Source organism: Cucurbitaria berberidis (genome assembly GCF_010015615.1).
Source record: "Cucurbitaria berberidis CBS 394.84 unplaced genomic scaffold K460scaffold_1, whole genome shotgun sequence".
NCBI lineage: Eukaryota > Fungi > Ascomycota > Dothideomycetes > Pleosporales > Cucurbitariaceae > Cucurbitaria > Cucurbitaria berberidis.
The window spans coordinates 1,924,162-1,940,100 of record NW_024468935.1 but is presented as its reverse complement, the minus strand read 5'-3'; the positions used below and the strand labels follow the sequence as shown (position 1 = coordinate 1,940,100).

Below are 15,939 nucleotides of genomic sequence, written 5' to 3'. Positions count from 1 at the left end.
CTGGAACGGCTTTGGTGGGGCTGCAAGTGGGGGTTATCGATAAGTGACGACCGAAGCTCGCACGAGATTTTGCAATCGGCCGTCCCGCCCACGCGGCTGACAAAAAAGAGCCTACACCAAAAGCTATATCTACTACAAATTCAACCTAGAATTAAGTTTTTTAAAAGAAAATACGTATAAATTTTAACTTAAATAGCTTAAATTATAATATAAAAGCTTTTTTAAGTTTTTCAAATGCTGTATAAACTTGTAATAAATATAAAATTTGGTGGTAGTAGGGTGAGCCAAGGATTTTGGTGTCGGCTCTTTTTTGTCAGCCGCGTGCCGCCATCATGTCAACGACATCTGAGTCGACGCGCTCGCGCCCAGACACCCTAGACATTCCCGACGCGGTGAAGAGCCTTGACGACCTTGCCTTCGCGCCGGTAGAACTGGCGCAGTATCATAGCATATCCGAGAAACTGGCCTCCAACAACGTCTTCCGCATCCTACGCTCGCCCGCGCCAATCCGTCTATGGGTCTACCGCTCGCTGCTTGCTGAGAACTGGCTGTGGAGTGAGTGGGACCGCCCTGCTATATCTAGATTAGACATGGACAGTCATCTACGGGACGACGAGGTCGACGACAGCCCAGGCGATAGCGAGAGCACCGCCGAGTCGGAAAGCTGCCACTACGTAAAATCAAGGCCGTACCTCACACGCCTGCGCCTCGCACTCGGCCCCTATACCGTGCACTTCCACAATCCAGGCTACATAGCAGATGACACATTGCGCATGCTGGAGCGAGTTTCGATCAAGAAGACACTCGAAGAGACACGGAAGAGCCTAGAGCTTCGTGAGGAGCTGGGCCTCTCGTGGGAGTTCTGGGACGAGCTCGCTGGTGTGCTCAAGGCCGCCATACCTTCGCTCGAACGCCGCTGCTTTCCTCAACCACCTCTTGGTGGACTCGAATACGAGGGCCAGTCCTGCCTCCTCATTGCAAGCTACGCGCCGAGTTTGTTGAGAGATTTGGAAAGGCTCAACCAGCTCGTATGCATAGCGCGAAATGTGCAGGTCTATGGCGAAAAGGTGCAGAACCTGAGCGCCGCGAGGCTATTCGACAAGGATATATTTGCCCTCATCAACGTCTGCGTGCGCGTCACAGCCAGAGGTTACGATGGCGAGGCGGGCTCAGCGGACGAGGACAAATGGCAGGGCGTCATCAATGCATACAAGAAGCTCCTCATCACCTGTCTTCAATTTCTCAACAACCTTATTGCGCGGAATGAGCAAAGGAAGCTCATGCTATGGATCGAGCTGTTCGACAGCCACCTGGACAACGAGCTGCCCAACTTCGCCGATATGAAGTACAAGATGGACGAATTCCCCCAACAGGATAACACAACGCCATCAGAGGAGCAGCCATTGTCACAGCAATCATCACGCAGTCTAGACACATTCAGAATCCCCCAACAACCCGCTTCTTCCCCCTTCTTGCTCTACATCGGCGAGACGGGCAACGAGGTCAAGAGGTCCCTGACGCAACATGGCGTCAAGGCCGGCGCAAACGAAATCGCGGCCGAGTGTAGGAGGCGGTGGCAGACCATGAGCGAGGAAGAGAAGAATGTAGGTGATTGTGACTCGGAAGACGGACCATTGCTGATTTTTATAGAAATGGAACATGCTGTATGCGGATGTAGTCGCCAGATATCGTGATCAGATCACACAATCCAGCACGTACAGAAAGGTGGTAGACCAGCACGCCAAGAACGAGGAAAGCGTACAAGCGCTCGCTAAGAGCATTACTCAACTCCAAGTGGAAGTGGATAGAATGCGGTCATCAATCGCCGTCTACCCCGACGGATCGGCTCTGGATCAGCAGGCATCTCCCGTTTTGGAAGAGAATCAGCCCGCAAAACCAGCAATGGATGACTCGTTACTAGATCCCAGCATCAAGCGGTCTTCCCCGGCAGGTGAGATCGATTTCCGTGTGACATACCCGCCATCCTTCGGTGCAGAGATCCTCCAGAATGGCAAGGAAGATCTTCTCAAGCGTCTGGAGCCAGACCCCGACCGTCCCTCAGGGCTAATCAGTGATGTAGCCTCTCCAACTTCTCCTCCACCGGAGGAGGACGACGATAATGATGACGATTACGATGACATTCCTGGAGACGAAGGACGAGGCCTCCTTACCGATGTACCCCTCATATTAGGTCCTACCGAGATCGAGGTGTTGCCCATGATCGTCATGGCAGGCATCGTGGAACCGACCGAAGGACAGCCAGGCTATCACTCTGATCCGACAGTATTCAGCAGTGTGAGAAGCATGCACGGCGTCCGTTGTCATCTCCTCCTTGCGCAGGACAACGGTCGAAATCTCCTTCGAGAGCTGTTGATATTTGTTGCGGCTTGGGATCTGAGGGAAGAGGAGCTTTACTTCAAATTCATGGTCAAGATCATGGAAGCAATTTTGGCGAACCAATTACTACCGTTTGCTTATCACGCTTTCAGAGAGTCTGAGTAAGTGTACGGCCCAAGTTTCGGATTGTAGCTAATGTTCGAACAGATCCAAGGATATTATTTCTCCGGCTCAAGCTGTCATCATGAAGCTCCTCACAAACATCTTTCGCGCCAGGCAAGCTCGCGCACAGCCCATCAAAGGACATCTCAAACCAAAAGCTCCACAGGTCGATCAAGGCGACGTTCATATGGTCAACTTTCTACTAACCGAGTTCCGCCGCCACATTATTCCCCAAACCTGCGCACTTATTTTCCTGCAAGGGCAAATCCGTGTTGGTCATGCGCAGCCCGAAGATTTTCCTCTGAACCTCTGGGATATGGAGCGCATGTACGAAGGCGTATACCAATATCTCGAGTTCTTCGCCATCCTCACCGAGCACGAGACGTGGAAGCGCATGTTGAGCAATTGGGAGATTGCTAACGAACTAGTGACCCTATTGAAAGAGCTGGATGCTGCGATTCCCAAGGGTCAACTGGGCATTCCCCCACTAAAGAACATGGCCCCTGCGCCGCCGCCTCCAGCACCTGTAGAGGTTGACATGCCGCCTCCCCAGCATCAACTCAATCAGCAACCTCAGCCCGTCGCGGTCGAACGACCTTATGACACTAACGCCGCAGCAGCAGAGCCTTATATACCTCCGCCTACTTCACCCTCACCCCGACCATACATGGACGAAGCTGCAGACGAGCCCTCGGACTTTGAATGGCGCAATCTTAAGAAGCTGGCCGTTCTTGTTTTGAGCTCGTTGGTATGGAAGAACAAACATGTTCAAGATCAAATCCGCCCACTCGGCGGTATTGAAGCAGTCCTCAATTGTTGCTCATACGACGAGCACAATCCATACATTCGTGAGCACGCTATCATGTGTCTCCGCTTCCTGATGGAGGGAAACAAAGAGAACCAGGATCGCATCCGTGCTCTTGAGCGGACCAATCAAGACGCAAAAGCGAAAGCAACCGCACCCGCGTCAGAAAATGCCGCAGGCGAAACCAAAGCACCTGTTAACGTCCATGTCCCAGATGAAGTACTCGACCAACAGGGGTACGAGACGTATATGGACAGCAAGGGCCAGGTCATGTTAAGGAAGCGCCAACCGCAGGGGCAGCCAACACCATCTCGAGACATGGGCAAGGGCAAAGGCAAGATTGATGTTAATATGAGGGACCCGAAAGCGCTCGAGGAGCTGGTGCAGCAGGTTATGCGAGATTTACCGAGGGTAACAAAGATTGGAGAAGAGAGAGCGGCAGAGACAGAAGAGCTCCTCAAGAGGCTAGATAGGGGGTTTGACTCGAAGGGTTAAGCTATCATGTTGTACGAGAACGAATAAGTCGAACGCGTAATCCGTGCTTCGTAAGGCATGTGATCATTCCTCTGTGGAAACGCCGAGTTAATTGTTGGTTGACGATGAATCGACTGCATCGATCACGCTGCCAGCATACCACCATTTAGGAAGCTAGTACGGACGACGCGGATACCTGAGCCTTGGAATCATTAGTCACTGTTGGACCTTATCGCATTGATTTCCCATCTTTGGAGGCACAAGGATGGATAAAACACCCAGCTTTTCTTACCTAGAGGCAGGGACGCTTTAGGATACGATGACCTTCAGTATCAAGATTGGCCAAGTAGTCTATCGATATGGCCTACCGTGCTTCTGGTAGAGAATCAGTAAAGTCATCAACCACCACGGTGTAGATCTAGTACTAAACAAATACGAAATCTATTAAGGATCGAGGGATTCATCTGACATACCCTATCATATCTTCGAAGCATTGATAACGGGACGTCTTCAACGAGGCTCAAAACCCGTGGGGTTTCGAAGAGGATTGGATTTGTAAAGGGAGGGGGTTCGGTAATCATTATCGCTTAAATAGTAATATCCTACATACTAGAGTTGGCGGTGAGGTGTAGGGTTGATAGTTCATGATATGTTTGTCAAAGGACGTGTATAAAATTACAGTCCTTAAAACTCATCTAATATCAGTGCCCCGCTTCAAGTCCCCTTTCTTTTCGTACACGTACACAGGATATCTGATTTCAAGGGGAAAAGAATTCCACTTATGTTATATTTCAATAGCCTAACACGAAGCTCAATACGTCTCCCAACTACTAAACCCGCCACCTCTAAAGTTAGCCTCCGTACGCGGCAAGCGAGCCAGCCCGGCGCGCGCCTCAGAAGTGCCGTACTCACCCGTAACAGAGATTGTGGTATTTGCTCGCGATGGAGTGCGACCACGCACCGCATTGCACCGAGAGAGGCTAGCGTTCCCTCCACTAGATTGCGTCGCTGAAGGCTGAGCATTATACCTCTCATGCGACAATACACCACGAGCGTCACTAGCTGTAGCCGTCCGTCTAGAACGATCATCTTTCGAGGGTGTTTTAGACTTGGACTCACTGGAGCGCTCAAATTGTGATGATCCCAGAGGACTCACGCTTCGATGCTCGGTGTAGATGCCACGCACGTTATACTGTGGCTGCTCGGCCGGTGAGCGCGGTGGGCTGATGTCGCGAGCTTTATGGGCGTTACTATTGGTGTATGCTGAGGGGTGAGAGGGTGAATGGGCAGATGTAGCGTAGTTGTTTGAGGGGTATCCGCTAGAGCTATACCCTCCAGTGTTGTAGTAGTTACCGGAGCCGTTCTTGTCTGGAGATGAAGAATAGACTCTAGAAGTGTACATGTTATGAGACGGCATGATACCCCTAGTTGTGTTGTGCTTGTGCTTGATCTTTTTTCGTTTTGGGTTCAGGTGTCAGTGTGGCTTTGATATTCTAGGCTGCTGATTTGTTTGAAGTGAACCGAGAGAATATTGATAGTAGAAATTATCATGTCCTCCATTGTGGTTGTGTTTTCACAGGGCCAGTGAGACAATGTTGCAGAAGTACCACAGCTAGAGCGACTACATCCTAGCAGTGAATACTGTCTGCCGAGCAAAACATTGTGTATATACACAGCATCGCCGGGAAATTCACAATCCGAGTTTAACATTAGGTTATTATAGGCCTTTTAAAGTGTTTGGGGATCGCGAAGGAATGGCGCAGCTCCGTGGATATCGTCAGTAGCTTTGGCTTTGTTCAGTAGTGCATTGCGCATTGCCAATAGATTGATTCTGAAAATTCCAGCAGTGTATTATGCGACGGAACTCCCTTATTCTAACTATCTCACGGCTGACTATCTGTGTTTGCGACAATCTGATCGTTGATTTCTACCTCCAATGTGTCGCCAGAGCTGACAATTTATGAGCACTATACCCACTGCTTATTTCCTAAATGACTTAGGAATTCCCCCGAATGCTCCAGTGTCAAATTTTCAATAACCTTCAACTGTTGTCCTACGCTTTCTTTTGGGCTCACCGGGCCTTTCAGATCTGGATTAATCTTCTTAAACCCCTCCGTTAACTTATCGAAAATCTCAACCAGCTGAGGCGGCACTTTTAAAGTTAAAGTCAGCACTCAAAAAAAACTTTTCATACAGAAGCGTACGCTGGGCGTTATACGTACTTTGATCCAAACTTTCCGCAATCGAAAGAACATACCCCGGGCTCAACGCCAAAAACTTCACTCCCTCCCCCCTATACTGCGCCGCAAATTTCGCAACCAAAACATTAAGCGCAGCCTTACTCATACAATACGGCAACTGATCTTTCATATCGCACTTGTCGTAAATCTCTGTATCGGCTGCGCCACTCGAAATACACACGACTTTCTTTACATCAGACTTCAGAAGGAGGCGCATGAATGCGTTGATACTGTATAATGCGCCCATCACGTTGGTGCGCATGCAGATGTCGAGCTCAGAAAGAAGAAGGGCTTCGGTAGCTGAGTCGGTGCAGGCGCCTGGGAGGAGGCCGAGGGTTGAAATAGATACGTGGGCGCCGTTTACGACGAGGTAGTCGACGGTGCCGTTCGCGATGCTAGAGACCTTTTCTGCAGCTGCGTAGAGAGAGGCAGAGTCAGTTAGGTCGCCGGGTATGATGTGAACATTTTGCAGGTTGTCCTTGGCTAGGTTCGCTTCGACTGGAGCGATGGTGCGCGCGATACCGATTACTGTGTTTGAGGGTTCGGATGAGAGTGTTTTGAGGTATTGGTACTATGAATTGCATGTCAGTCTCTATAGCTAGGGGAGTGAGCGATCAGGGATAGAGCTTACTCCAATACCGCGTGAGGCACCGACGATCACCCAGGTCGGCATTTCGTCTACGGAACTAGGGATTATCAGTACTGCTAAATTATCTCAGAGTAACTCCAGGCCAGTCCAGTATTTGTGCAAAGCCGTCTTTAAGGTCGTAGGGGCATACTATATAATAGCTTACCTTAGTCGGTCTTGCTTGAAGCTAATGTGGTATTTGTCAGCTTAGGCGTTTAAGATAATAAGTACCGGTATTTGTCAGCTTAGGCGTCTAAGACAATAAGTATTTGTCAGTTTAGGCGCCTAAGATAATAAGCACTACATGCTGACTGTGGAGAAACAAGTCGTAGATCGCCAGCGAACATGCCTGATGTACACCCAAGTGATCCTTTAAGACATCAATATTCCCAGTGCACGCTAACAACGCCGCCGGCATGTCGTCTCCTAGAAAAGTCATTAATTGGCGTGCAGCGATATAAGGTAGATCTGTGCTTAAAGACTTGATCTTTAGAAGGTATGTGAAAAGAGGATTTTCAAAGCGCCTGCGCCCTAGTTGAGCTATCGCTGGTTCTGTGAAAGTACTTTGAGTGCGGAGATGTTTGTGATTACATTGATTCTTCCAGGATAGGCTTCGAGACGGTCGCCAACGATGGTTCCAAACCTCATCAACCTAGACATACACGTACCAAGATTAACCATTGCTGATACTAATACTGGTATGTAGAAGACTACACCACTCAAAACTCCTTGCGCGACGATGCGGTGTCCGAGCCGAAATAGTGCTCGCATCATAAAGCCTAATCGGAGTACGAAAGTCTTAGTCTTGTCTCAAGCTAAGTCCTTCCTCAATTTGCGTAATTGATTTCTAACAATTCGTTTTCAATACTGCAACTCAGGATGCACTCCTACACCAGGCTGCCATGGGAAAGACTTATCCAATTGAGTGTGAAGAATTGGCATGGCATAGTAGGCCTGACGGGCCTTGCATGTAGTCTAGTGCTGAGATCACTCAATGTTGGAATATGACTTTATCCGGACACAGGAGAAACGATATCCGGACAATCTGCAGGATATATCGGACATAAACTTTAAATATTCTCATGACGTTTGAGCAAGCGGACTGAACGGAAAGCGTTTCAAGTTGCGAGACTAGCCTAAAGAGGAATATCAAAACGCTCGTGGTGGACGCCTAGGCATCCGTGGAGACGGTAACGGCGGGGCAAATTGCCTGACACCGGCATCGTACAGAAGCTTCTCTTCAGGGACAGATATAATCTTCGACCGATTTAACACGTACTCTGCGGTTGGGTTTCGGGAAGGGCTGCTTCTCCTTGAGCTGCCAGAGATATTGCTCCCCGAATCCCAGTCTATAGCGGGTATCACGCCGACATCGCCTAGCCTCCTAGGTGCTTCCGAAGCGTTTGTGTTTGAAGATGGTGTCCCAGGCCGTGAGCGGGGAATCTCAATGAGGCGATTGAAGAAAGTCTCAGGCGGAGCTTGGGTGAACATGGTTCGTGCGATGTTTGTTGGGAACCGGGTTGCTGATTGGGAGTGAAGGAGGCCGTGCGTTGCAAGCGGACGACAGTAAGGTTCCTCTGCCTTTTCGGAGAATGGAGCAGTAGATGCATGTGATGACTGCGATGGTGCGAAGCTAGACCTCTTCCGATTTAAATATTGCCGAATGCATGGCGGTGCACCATAACTGATCATGATCGTTTCTGGCTCCGTGGCGCCCGCAAGTATATTAGTGATGAAGGGATGGAGGCAAGGTAGACATGCACTAATGACGGAGATATTTTGCGCAACTTGTTCGCAGAGGACAGTGGCCCACGAGTCATAAGTGTAATCAGCCAGTGGGGAAGAGTTGACGAAAGAAAGCTGTGCACAGACAGCAGCAACGATGCTGGAATTTGGTCAGTTTACCGCTTCCTTTAGTTTGCTGTTCTACCTACTCACCTCATTCGAGCAAGAAATACCAGAGACACGGAAACTCTCCTCCATGCTGAAAGACGAACATTCCAAATGAAAAGGGGTATCATAACAAGGAGGACCTCAACAACAATGTTCGTGATGCCAACGTAGTTAACAAAGGCTACAAGATCGTAACAATTATGCGCCCCAGTGAACCTCCAGGGATTTGGCAAGTTGCACGGAAAGGCGCTGACAAGGACTCCAGACACCGTCCAGATAGCGGTGAAACTAGCAAAGACGAGTGCTGTGTACTTCGCTACGACACCAGGAAGGACCTTTCTAATCACAAGGCAAACTGAAATTCGAGCGCAGCCCATATTAGCGATATACAGCATGCACGCGGCATACTCGGCCTACTCCTCGTCAGTCAAAGCATCTAATCTACCAACGAGCTAGACTCACTTTCTGATAAATATCTCTCTGCCTAGGACTAAGATCCGCGAAACGCTGTCCCAAGGCATGTGTAGACTCGATGGAGACAGCAATCGTTTGCCCAAAGCTAAACAGCTAGTAATGTCAGGGCGTTTCTAAACGACCAGCAGCTCAGTATCCATCAACTTACAGCCGCCAAAGCAATAAAGACATCGTCCAGACCGAACATCCTTCGACTTGTCTTCATACAAAGCTTCATAGCGAAGCGTGCCCCGAGCGTACACACCACGACCGCAAGCAGTATCCACGAGACGATATTCAAGACATTCCCTCGATCGGCCATCGAGGCTATCCGCCGCCTGTGTAGAGCTGGCATTGCACCATCGAGCATCGTTGAACTGGACTTCGAATGCCGAAACCTCTAGTGTAGCGTGGTGTAACGAAAGCCTAACGGCTGGCTGTTCCTAACGTCATGTGATGTGATGTCGCCGCAGCAGACTCCGCGGAATGTAGATAGATGTTCCAGTGTTGGGTCAAGAAGAAGGACTTGGGCTGATGATGAATTTTATAGCAGTTCATGTCCGATCAGCACGAGGTATGGCTGCGTACGGGGCGGATTCCGAGACGTGCGCTCAATGTGGGCTGACTGACTGTTCAGGATATATAGTAGTGGTAACCTGCTGCAGGCAATGAAACCCGGTCATCTCATCATACCTCAAGGGCCCACAAAGTATGCATGTACCATGCATATGTGCACGACGCAGGAAGACCTCATCGCGACTAGTAGGAGCCCAAGCAACTGGCAAGTGAGAATCAGTGCCCAACATATGCACGTCGGGCCAAGATGGGAGAAATACTTTCCTTCAAGGCTGTGGTAAAGGTTAGACTATGACCGGCCTTGGAATATTGAACGGAGCGAGTGAGGACTACGGCTTCGGGGTTCACTCGAACGTCTTCGGGGACTATCAGTAGCACGGGCCAATTTCCAGTAAGCACCGTCTAAGACTTGCACTACGAGAGTCAATATCCAACGGTGTGCTTGACAGGATCATTATTGGCCGCTGGGAATCAAATATGTTCTACGGTTGTTCTAGCGTAATGTGCGCACTGTGCTGCCGACTTTATATATCCGCTTAGCTTCGCAATTCCCATTTTGTCAATTCTCCTTTGCGGAAAAGTACTCATCAGAAAGAGAAGCATGCAAAGCAGGCATTTAAGTCTTTTGAGATTCCACATCCTTCAATATCGCGTCTAATCATGATTCGTTGCCAGTACACCATTCTACGCACGGCTCATGTTGGCGCCCTCTTCCGCCTTCTGGAGGCCATACTTCTTCAGTCTGTCTCATCATTAGCAACGCTCTCATCAAAATCTCCATCGCTGAACGTACCTGATGCTCTGGATGGCAATGAAACCGGTAGTATCCATTGGGCTGAAGTTGTCGAGAGTATCCATGGACGCCTCCTCCTCCGAGTACAACTTCTCCGTCTTACTTGAGCGACCGAGGACATAGGCATTGCCCTTGTAGAGCTTCATCCGTACCTCGCCGTTCACACGGCGCTGGCTGAAGACCAAGCTGTTCTCAATGAACTCGCGCTCAGGGCTAAAGTACATGCCGTTGTACAGCTGGTAGCTCCAGTTGTGACTCACGAACTGATCGCGCAAGTTGCGGACCTGGGCGTCCATGACCAATCCTTCGATGTCCAAATGCGCAAGGCGAAGTATTGTCATGGCGGGCGAGTCGTAGCAGCCACGGGACTTGAGGCCGATGAAGCGGTTCTCGACAATGTCGATGCGACCAATTCCATGAGTGAAGCCGAGCTTGTTGAGCGCAGTAAAGAGCTCAACGCTGTCGGTGTAGGTCTTTTCGGGCGTGACGACCTTGACAGGGATGCCTTGCTCGAAGTAGACGGTGATGTCCGTGGGCTCGTCAGGTGCGGAGAGAGGAGACTGTGTCATGGTCCACATGTCATCGGGAGGGGACTGATCGGGGTCCTCGAGGATACCTGTACTTGTCAGCCATGGTTCTACAGGGAGAGCAGAATGTCGCACCTGCTTCGTAGCTGCAATGGGCCAAATTGGCATCCATGCTCCACGGCTTCGCCTTGGTCGACGTGACAGGAATGTCATGCTTCTCCGCATAATCCAACAGGTCCTGCCTGCCCTTGAAGCGCTCGCAGAACTCAGGCAGCCTCCAAGGCGCAATGACCTTGATGCTTGGCTGGAGCGTGTAGAAAGCAAGCTCGAATCGAACCTGATCGTTGCCCTTGCCCGTACAGCCGTGCGAAACGAACTGGCAGCCCTCTTGTTGTGCGACGCGGATCTGTGCGCGAGCGATGACTGGACGAGCCAGACTGGTTCCGAGTAGGTAGCGGCCCTCGTATGAGGCATTGCACTGTACGGCACGGAAGCAGAGCTCCTCGACGAATTCCTTCTGTAGGTCGAGGATGATCATCTTCAGCGCACCAATCTTGAGTGCCTTCTTCTCGACCTCGTCCCAGGGCTCTTCCTGGCCTACATTGGCGAGGAAGCACACGACCTCATATCCTTCCTCTTAACCAGCGAGTTAGTTCAAGGCATGCGAATGGTTGTGGTGTTTGGCGTACCAATGAGCCATCGCAGAATTGTTGACGTGTCGAGGCCGCCTAGTGAGTCAAGATTAGTACATATACTATTATGATGACGACGAAACATGAATTAAGGGAAACTGTGAGCAGATCAAGATCATCATACCAGAGTAAGCCAAACAAACGCGTCCTTTTGTCATGTTTACAATTTTGTAGGGGTATCGAACGTGATTGAAGAGTCAATTGCAGATGACACAGCGTCCGGGGAATGTGCGGAGGAGGAGGGGCCTGATAACGATAGAAAAGTTTGGTGGTCATAGCTCCTGCGGGCCGATCATCGGTTTACTGCTAGTGTTTTCAGCCCTGCAGCATGACGACCCAAATCTCCTCTGAACGGATATAAACGGCATAGTAAGACCTCTTCACTAAGATAAGAGACTTCGGATGTATGATTCTCACAAGCATGTCGAGTAAACAAAGCCAGACACCGCCTGTGCAGCGTCCAGCACTACATCTATCCAAGCCAACGCCATGCATGCAGATGAGTCCCTTGCTAGAATACGAGCTGTTGTGAATCAAGACATCGACTAAAATGCAAATGGGTTCCAGTGACTCCTCCAAAAGACACGCTCGCTGTACGAAAGTGGAATCAAACGCCGTACGATGCGAGCAAGGTGAGCGCATATACAAATAACGTACCGTTCCATGCCCATGCCGGCGTGGAAATTAGAACACACCTCCAGCGACTCTCTCCCGTTCATAGAAGACGATGTAAGCCTTCTCATTCTGAAGACGCTGGTTTGGTGGCAGGTTGCCAGGTTCGAAGTCGACAACCTTGTCGTCATTGAACGACCGCCAGCAACCGCGCGATTTGTCCTTGACGAATGCTATGTAGTGGCCACTACCAAGGGTAGCTCCAATGTGCCAGATGACAGCGTATGCATTATACTGGAAAGGTCCGTTCATTGTCGGATCCGCCTTCACGCCAGCCAGCTGCGCTGGGCCGTCGTGGGCATTTTGCGCCACATAGATTTCTTGCTCTGGCGTCATGGGTGGCTCCACGAAAGGTCCCATATCCAACCCTTGGAGCGGGAAATGCACAGGCGTCCGGACCTTGCGGGCGCTCTCGGTCCGCGACGCGCTGAAGCGTTTGAAGTGGATGACAAGCGTGTCCGGGGCGCGGGTAATCGTAATCTTCTTCACAGCCTCGCGATCCTTCTTGCAACGTGGACAACGCCAGACTTCATCGCCCGCCAAACGCTCTGCCGCGCAGTACGATCGGAGGCAATCACGTACGTCGCATTGACCTTCACGTGGTATCTCTACACTTATACTCCAGAATGCTTCGTAGGTGGTGCTTGTTATTCCACAAGTCTGGCAGGTAAGCTGCGAAGCATGTTGTCCGGCGAACATGCCACCAATGACGGACATGTCCCGGTGCTGATAACGACCCCACTCAATCTTCGCGGCATACTGACGCGGAAACTGCTCCCGTTGCAGTTCTTGCTGGTCAGAGAGTGGCTTGAGCGGGGGCTTGTTCCAAGTGACGTTAAGGTCTTCGTGCATGTAGTCCAAGACAAACTCAAGAAACTCCTTGGCGTCTTGTTGCTCATCGATGCCCCATTGAGAGTTGAAGTGACCACATATTCGCTGTATTGAGTTAGTAATTGGCCCTGGAAAGTTGCGATTCATAGTAGTTACCCTGAACGTGCTTGGGCGCACAGAGCTGACATCACCTTTGAAGAGGTTGGAGAGAAGTGTCGCGTATGCCTCGGGTAGAATACCTTTCGTCCCCTTCCAGTTATCTCTTTGGAGATCTCGATGATAGCGTTGACTCAGAAACAGATCTGAAAGTAGCAGATGACCACTCAGGCACTGCACCACCGAGTTCATATAACACGTCACACCAAAGTTTAGCAATCCAGTTTTGTGCAGCCTGACATTGCTGAAGCGTGGATGAGAAAGGTAAACAGGAGGTTGGTTGTTGCGGCTTTGAGCAGTGACCTGACGTTCGTGAACGCCACTGTAGCTGACTCGAGGCACAGACGGAGCTGGTCGAGATGGCGCGGCTGGGATGGCTGGTGCGACATAGTGATTTTGAAACTGCGGCTTCGACGTTGGATAAACCATGGACTGTTCTGCTTCAACGTCTGGGTATCGACGCAGGAACTCTTCGGTGGTGCGGTAGAAGGGCGAAGCAGGTTCCTCCTCTTCCTCCCCATCTGCGGCAGGCAGATCGACCGCCGTTCTCCCTTTCCGAGCTTCCTCTAGCCACTTTTGTGCCTCCTCAGGGTCCATGGGAACGTATTCTCTACGTCGTTTTTGCAGGTTAGTCCGCGCAAGAAGACTTGCAGCAGGTGACCTTCGAATCGCTCGAGTCCTCGGCTTTCCTCCGGCCACCAGAGCAGCAGTCGTCGACATTTTTAGTGCTTGTAATCCGACTAGATCTATCCATGCATCGAGGCCGCCTTTGAGGAGAACTGGCGGACGCTTCAAAGGCTTCTCTACATTGAAATCGTGCAATGTATCGAACAAGCGTTTAAGGGCAAGTTCCCCCTCTGTCCGTCCGTGCTTGTGCATGAAGTCAATGTTCCCGGTCGAGTCATCGTAATATACCACAACATCGTAATCATTTCGCTTGTCGAACATGATCTGCTCTTCATCCGGAGATACGACTAGGCGGTCTAGTAGTTGCTCCGCAGAGTCGCCGTCCTGCAATGCCAACGGTTCTATACAGATAATATTACGCACGTAAATATGCCCTGCGTCGAAATCTGCTCGATCTCGCACATCGATGAGAAGCACGTTGTACATGCGGAAGTAGTCGTAGAGTTTGCTGGCATCGATCTCCAACTCGACGGACTTACTGACAGACATTGATCGTCCATTAGAGTCGCGTCCACCTGACTGGGCCGGGAAGTAGGAATCTAGCGTGCCATTCGCATTCGGCGCATGATTCGAGATGCTAGATGAGGCTAGAGAGTTGCTGCGTGCTCCAGAACCAACCATGCTCCTCGGCGTACTTCGAGGCGGGTTGATACTGGCAGGGTTGGAGATATTGCGGGCCGGACTGTATGTGGGGCTAGGTTCTTTGGGTAGGGAAGAGGCAAGCTGTGTATTCAAAGGTAGCTTTGGTAATGGAGATGGCTGCATATCGCGTGGGCCCATGGGCCGATTCGAGGACGAATAGTCTGCAGGAGATGGCATCTTGACTGACAAATCTTGGGTCGAGCGTGTGGAAGTCGTGTCCACTGGTGGCGCGAAACCTCGAAGGTTTGCGAACCGTTGGGCGAGATCATTTACTCCATTTACAGACGACACACTTTGATGAATAGCCCGGCCGTGGAGCGATTGGGGTTTTGGTTGTACAGGTGGCTTCCCTCGTGAAGGATCAACAGAACCCACAGATGAAGGTCTGCCATTCGGAATTGAGGTTGGCACATCCGGTAGCATCAATTCGTCGTCTCGTCTAGGTAAAGTAGAGGTATTGCGAGAGCCTGGCCGTGCAGATGGAACTGAGGCTGTAGACTTGTGCTGGCCACCGTTCCTGAGGTTGTCGTTCTTGATGATGTCCTTGATGCGCACAAACCTCTCCTCGCTAGATTTGATGTCTTTCAATAGCTCTTTGAAGTCGCGATGTACCTGGCTGCGGCTGTTTTCGACCTTGTCGTAGTAGTCACGGTGCCGTGGTATGAGGTCGACGACGATCTGATAGGCTACAAGATATTCCCAGTAGGCGCCAGCGGGAGTCCTTTGGGCCACCATGAGCTTGGCCGACTGGAAGTGTATTTTGCATTGCTCCAACAAAAACTTGATCTATGCCCCGTTAGCGACTACCGTGACTACGGAGCGCCGTCCTTCAGTACCGATTGATTTCTGAGTGACTCGACCGTCTCTGTTGCAGAGCCGACAATCTCAGCTATGGGCGGAAATGGGCCACCTGGGCCGCGAGGGTCGGCGGGCCCATCGCTGCCTCTCCAGCCGTCTGCACCGTTTGGATAGCCAGCCATGGGGAAGGCGGGCGAGGGCGCTGGGGGCGGCAAGGGAGCAGCAGCGCTCATAGTCGCACCCTAGAGACCAGGCAGGTCGCGCATGGCCGGAGAAAAGAGGCAGGCCAAGAGGGTGGCTATACAGGTAGTCCGGATCGTGTGCGCCGCGAGGCAGTGTTTATACAAAGGGTTGCGGGGATGCGCTAGAGCGTGGTGGTTGTGCGGAGGACGGGGGGCGGGGAGGGTTGCAAGACGACCTGACGCACGATTCTTCTTTATTTCTTCTTGCAAAATGTACCGTGCGGCAGCGAAGGTGTAGCGGAGAAGGATGCCTCTGTGAAGCGTGGAGCTGTTTGGGTTGAGGCCATGCACGGCGAAGTCGCAGGGTTCAGGCATGGCGATGCGGCTCGTG

The 15,939-nt window shown here is 51.0% G+C and overlaps 6 protein-coding genes across 6 annotated transcripts; 1 reads left to right on the top strand and 5 right to left on the bottom strand.

Moving 5' to 3' along the window:
* Window positions 1–332: 332 nt before the first annotated feature.
* Window positions 333–3,799, top strand: K460DRAFT_270024 (uncharacterized protein; the record flags this gene model as incomplete). The annotated part of the gene is made up of 3 exons (XM_040927619.1): window positions 333–1,604; window positions 1,651–2,498; window positions 2,545–3,799. The coding sequence occupies 3 exons, from the start codon at window positions 333–335 to the stop codon at window positions 3,797–3,799; spliced, it is 3,375 nt and encodes a 1,124-aa protein (XP_040792863.1).
* Window positions 3,800–4,589: 790 nt separating this feature from the next.
* K460DRAFT_350372 (uncharacterized protein) lies at window positions 4,590–5,180 on the bottom strand (the record flags this gene model as incomplete). The annotated part of the gene is made up of 1 exon (XM_040931500.1): window positions 4,590–5,180. One exon carries the CDS (start codon window positions 5,178–5,180, stop codon window positions 4,590–4,592), a length of 591 nt encoding a protein of 196 aa, XP_040792862.1.
* Window positions 5,181–5,634: 454 nt separating this feature from the next.
* Window positions 5,635–6,756, bottom strand: K460DRAFT_382056 (NAD(P)-binding protein). Its single transcript, XM_040935388.1, has 3 exons — window positions 6,650–6,756; window positions 6,001–6,589; window positions 5,635–5,930 (listed from the first exon to the last, which is right to left on the bottom strand). Exons 1-3 carry the CDS (start codon window positions 6,689–6,691, stop codon window positions 5,746–5,748), a joined length of 816 nt encoding a protein of 271 aa, XP_040792861.1. The 5' UTR covers window positions 6,692–6,756; the 3' UTR covers window positions 5,635–5,745.
* A 1,039-nt stretch (window positions 6,757–7,795) lies between these two features.
* On the bottom strand, window positions 7,796–8,916 carry K460DRAFT_270336 (uncharacterized protein; the record flags this gene model as incomplete). Its single annotated transcript, XM_040927640.1, has 2 exons — window positions 7,796–8,506; window positions 8,644–8,916. The coding sequence occupies 2 exons, from the start codon at window positions 8,914–8,916 to the stop codon at window positions 7,796–7,798; spliced, it is 984 nt and encodes a 327-aa protein (XP_040792860.1).
* Window positions 8,917–9,928: 1,012 nt separating this feature from the next.
* On the bottom strand, window positions 9,929–11,797 carry K460DRAFT_301173 (argininosuccinate synthase). The gene is made up of 5 exons (XM_040929860.1): window positions 11,705–11,797; window positions 11,578–11,616; window positions 11,024–11,524; window positions 10,362–10,977; window positions 9,929–10,310 (listed from the first exon to the last, which is right to left on the bottom strand). Exons 1-5 carry the CDS (start codon window positions 11,736–11,738, stop codon window positions 10,253–10,255), a joined length of 1,248 nt encoding a protein of 415 aa, XP_040792859.1. The 5' UTR covers window positions 11,739–11,797; the 3' UTR covers window positions 9,929–10,252.
* Window positions 11,798–11,823: 26 nt separating this feature from the next.
* On the bottom strand, window positions 11,824–15,912 carry K460DRAFT_361112 (cysteine proteinase). Its single transcript, XM_040932392.1, has 3 exons — window positions 15,405–15,912; window positions 13,240–15,354; window positions 11,824–13,188 (listed from the first exon to the last, which is right to left on the bottom strand). Exons 1-3 carry the CDS (start codon window positions 15,597–15,599, stop codon window positions 12,265–12,267), a joined length of 3,234 nt encoding a protein of 1,077 aa, XP_040792858.1. The 5' UTR covers window positions 15,600–15,912; the 3' UTR covers window positions 11,824–12,264.
* Between the last annotated feature and the right edge of the window lie 27 nt (window positions 15,913–15,939).

Coding starts and splice junctions, on each gene's coding strand:
- K460DRAFT_382056 (XM_040935388.1), bottom strand. CDS start 6,691: ATGCCGACCTGGGTGATCGTCGGTGCCTCACGCGGTATTGGA. Junction 6,590..6,649: donor GTGCCTCACGCGGTATTGGA/GTAAGCTCTATC, acceptor TGCAATTCATAG/TACCAATACCTCAAAACACT. Junction 5,931..6,000: donor TGCGGAAAGTTTGGATCAAA/GTACGTATAACG, acceptor TAACTTTAAAAG/TGCCGCCTCAGCTGGTTGAG.
- K460DRAFT_301173 (XM_040929860.1), bottom strand. CDS start 11,738: ATGACAAAAGGACGCGTTTGTTTGGCTTACTCTG. Junction 11,525..11,577: donor AATTCTGCGATGGCTCATTG/GTACGCCAAACA, acceptor TCGCTGGTTAAG/AGGAAGGATATGAGGTCGTG. Junction 10,978..11,023: donor CCATTGCAGCTACGAAGCAG/GTGCGACATTCT, acceptor TGACAAGTACAG/GTATCCTCGAGGACCCCGAT.
- K460DRAFT_361112 (XM_040932392.1), bottom strand. CDS start 15,599: ATGAGCGCTGCTGCTCCCTTGCCGCCCCCAGCGCCCTCGCCCGCCTTC. Junction 15,355..15,404: donor AGTCACTCAGAAATCAATCG/GTACTGAAGGAC, acceptor AACGGGGCATAG/ATCAAGTTTTTGTTGGAGCA. Junction 13,189..13,239: donor TGCGCCCAAGCACGTTCAGG/GTAACTACTATG, acceptor AACTCAATACAG/CGAATATGTGGTCACTTCAA.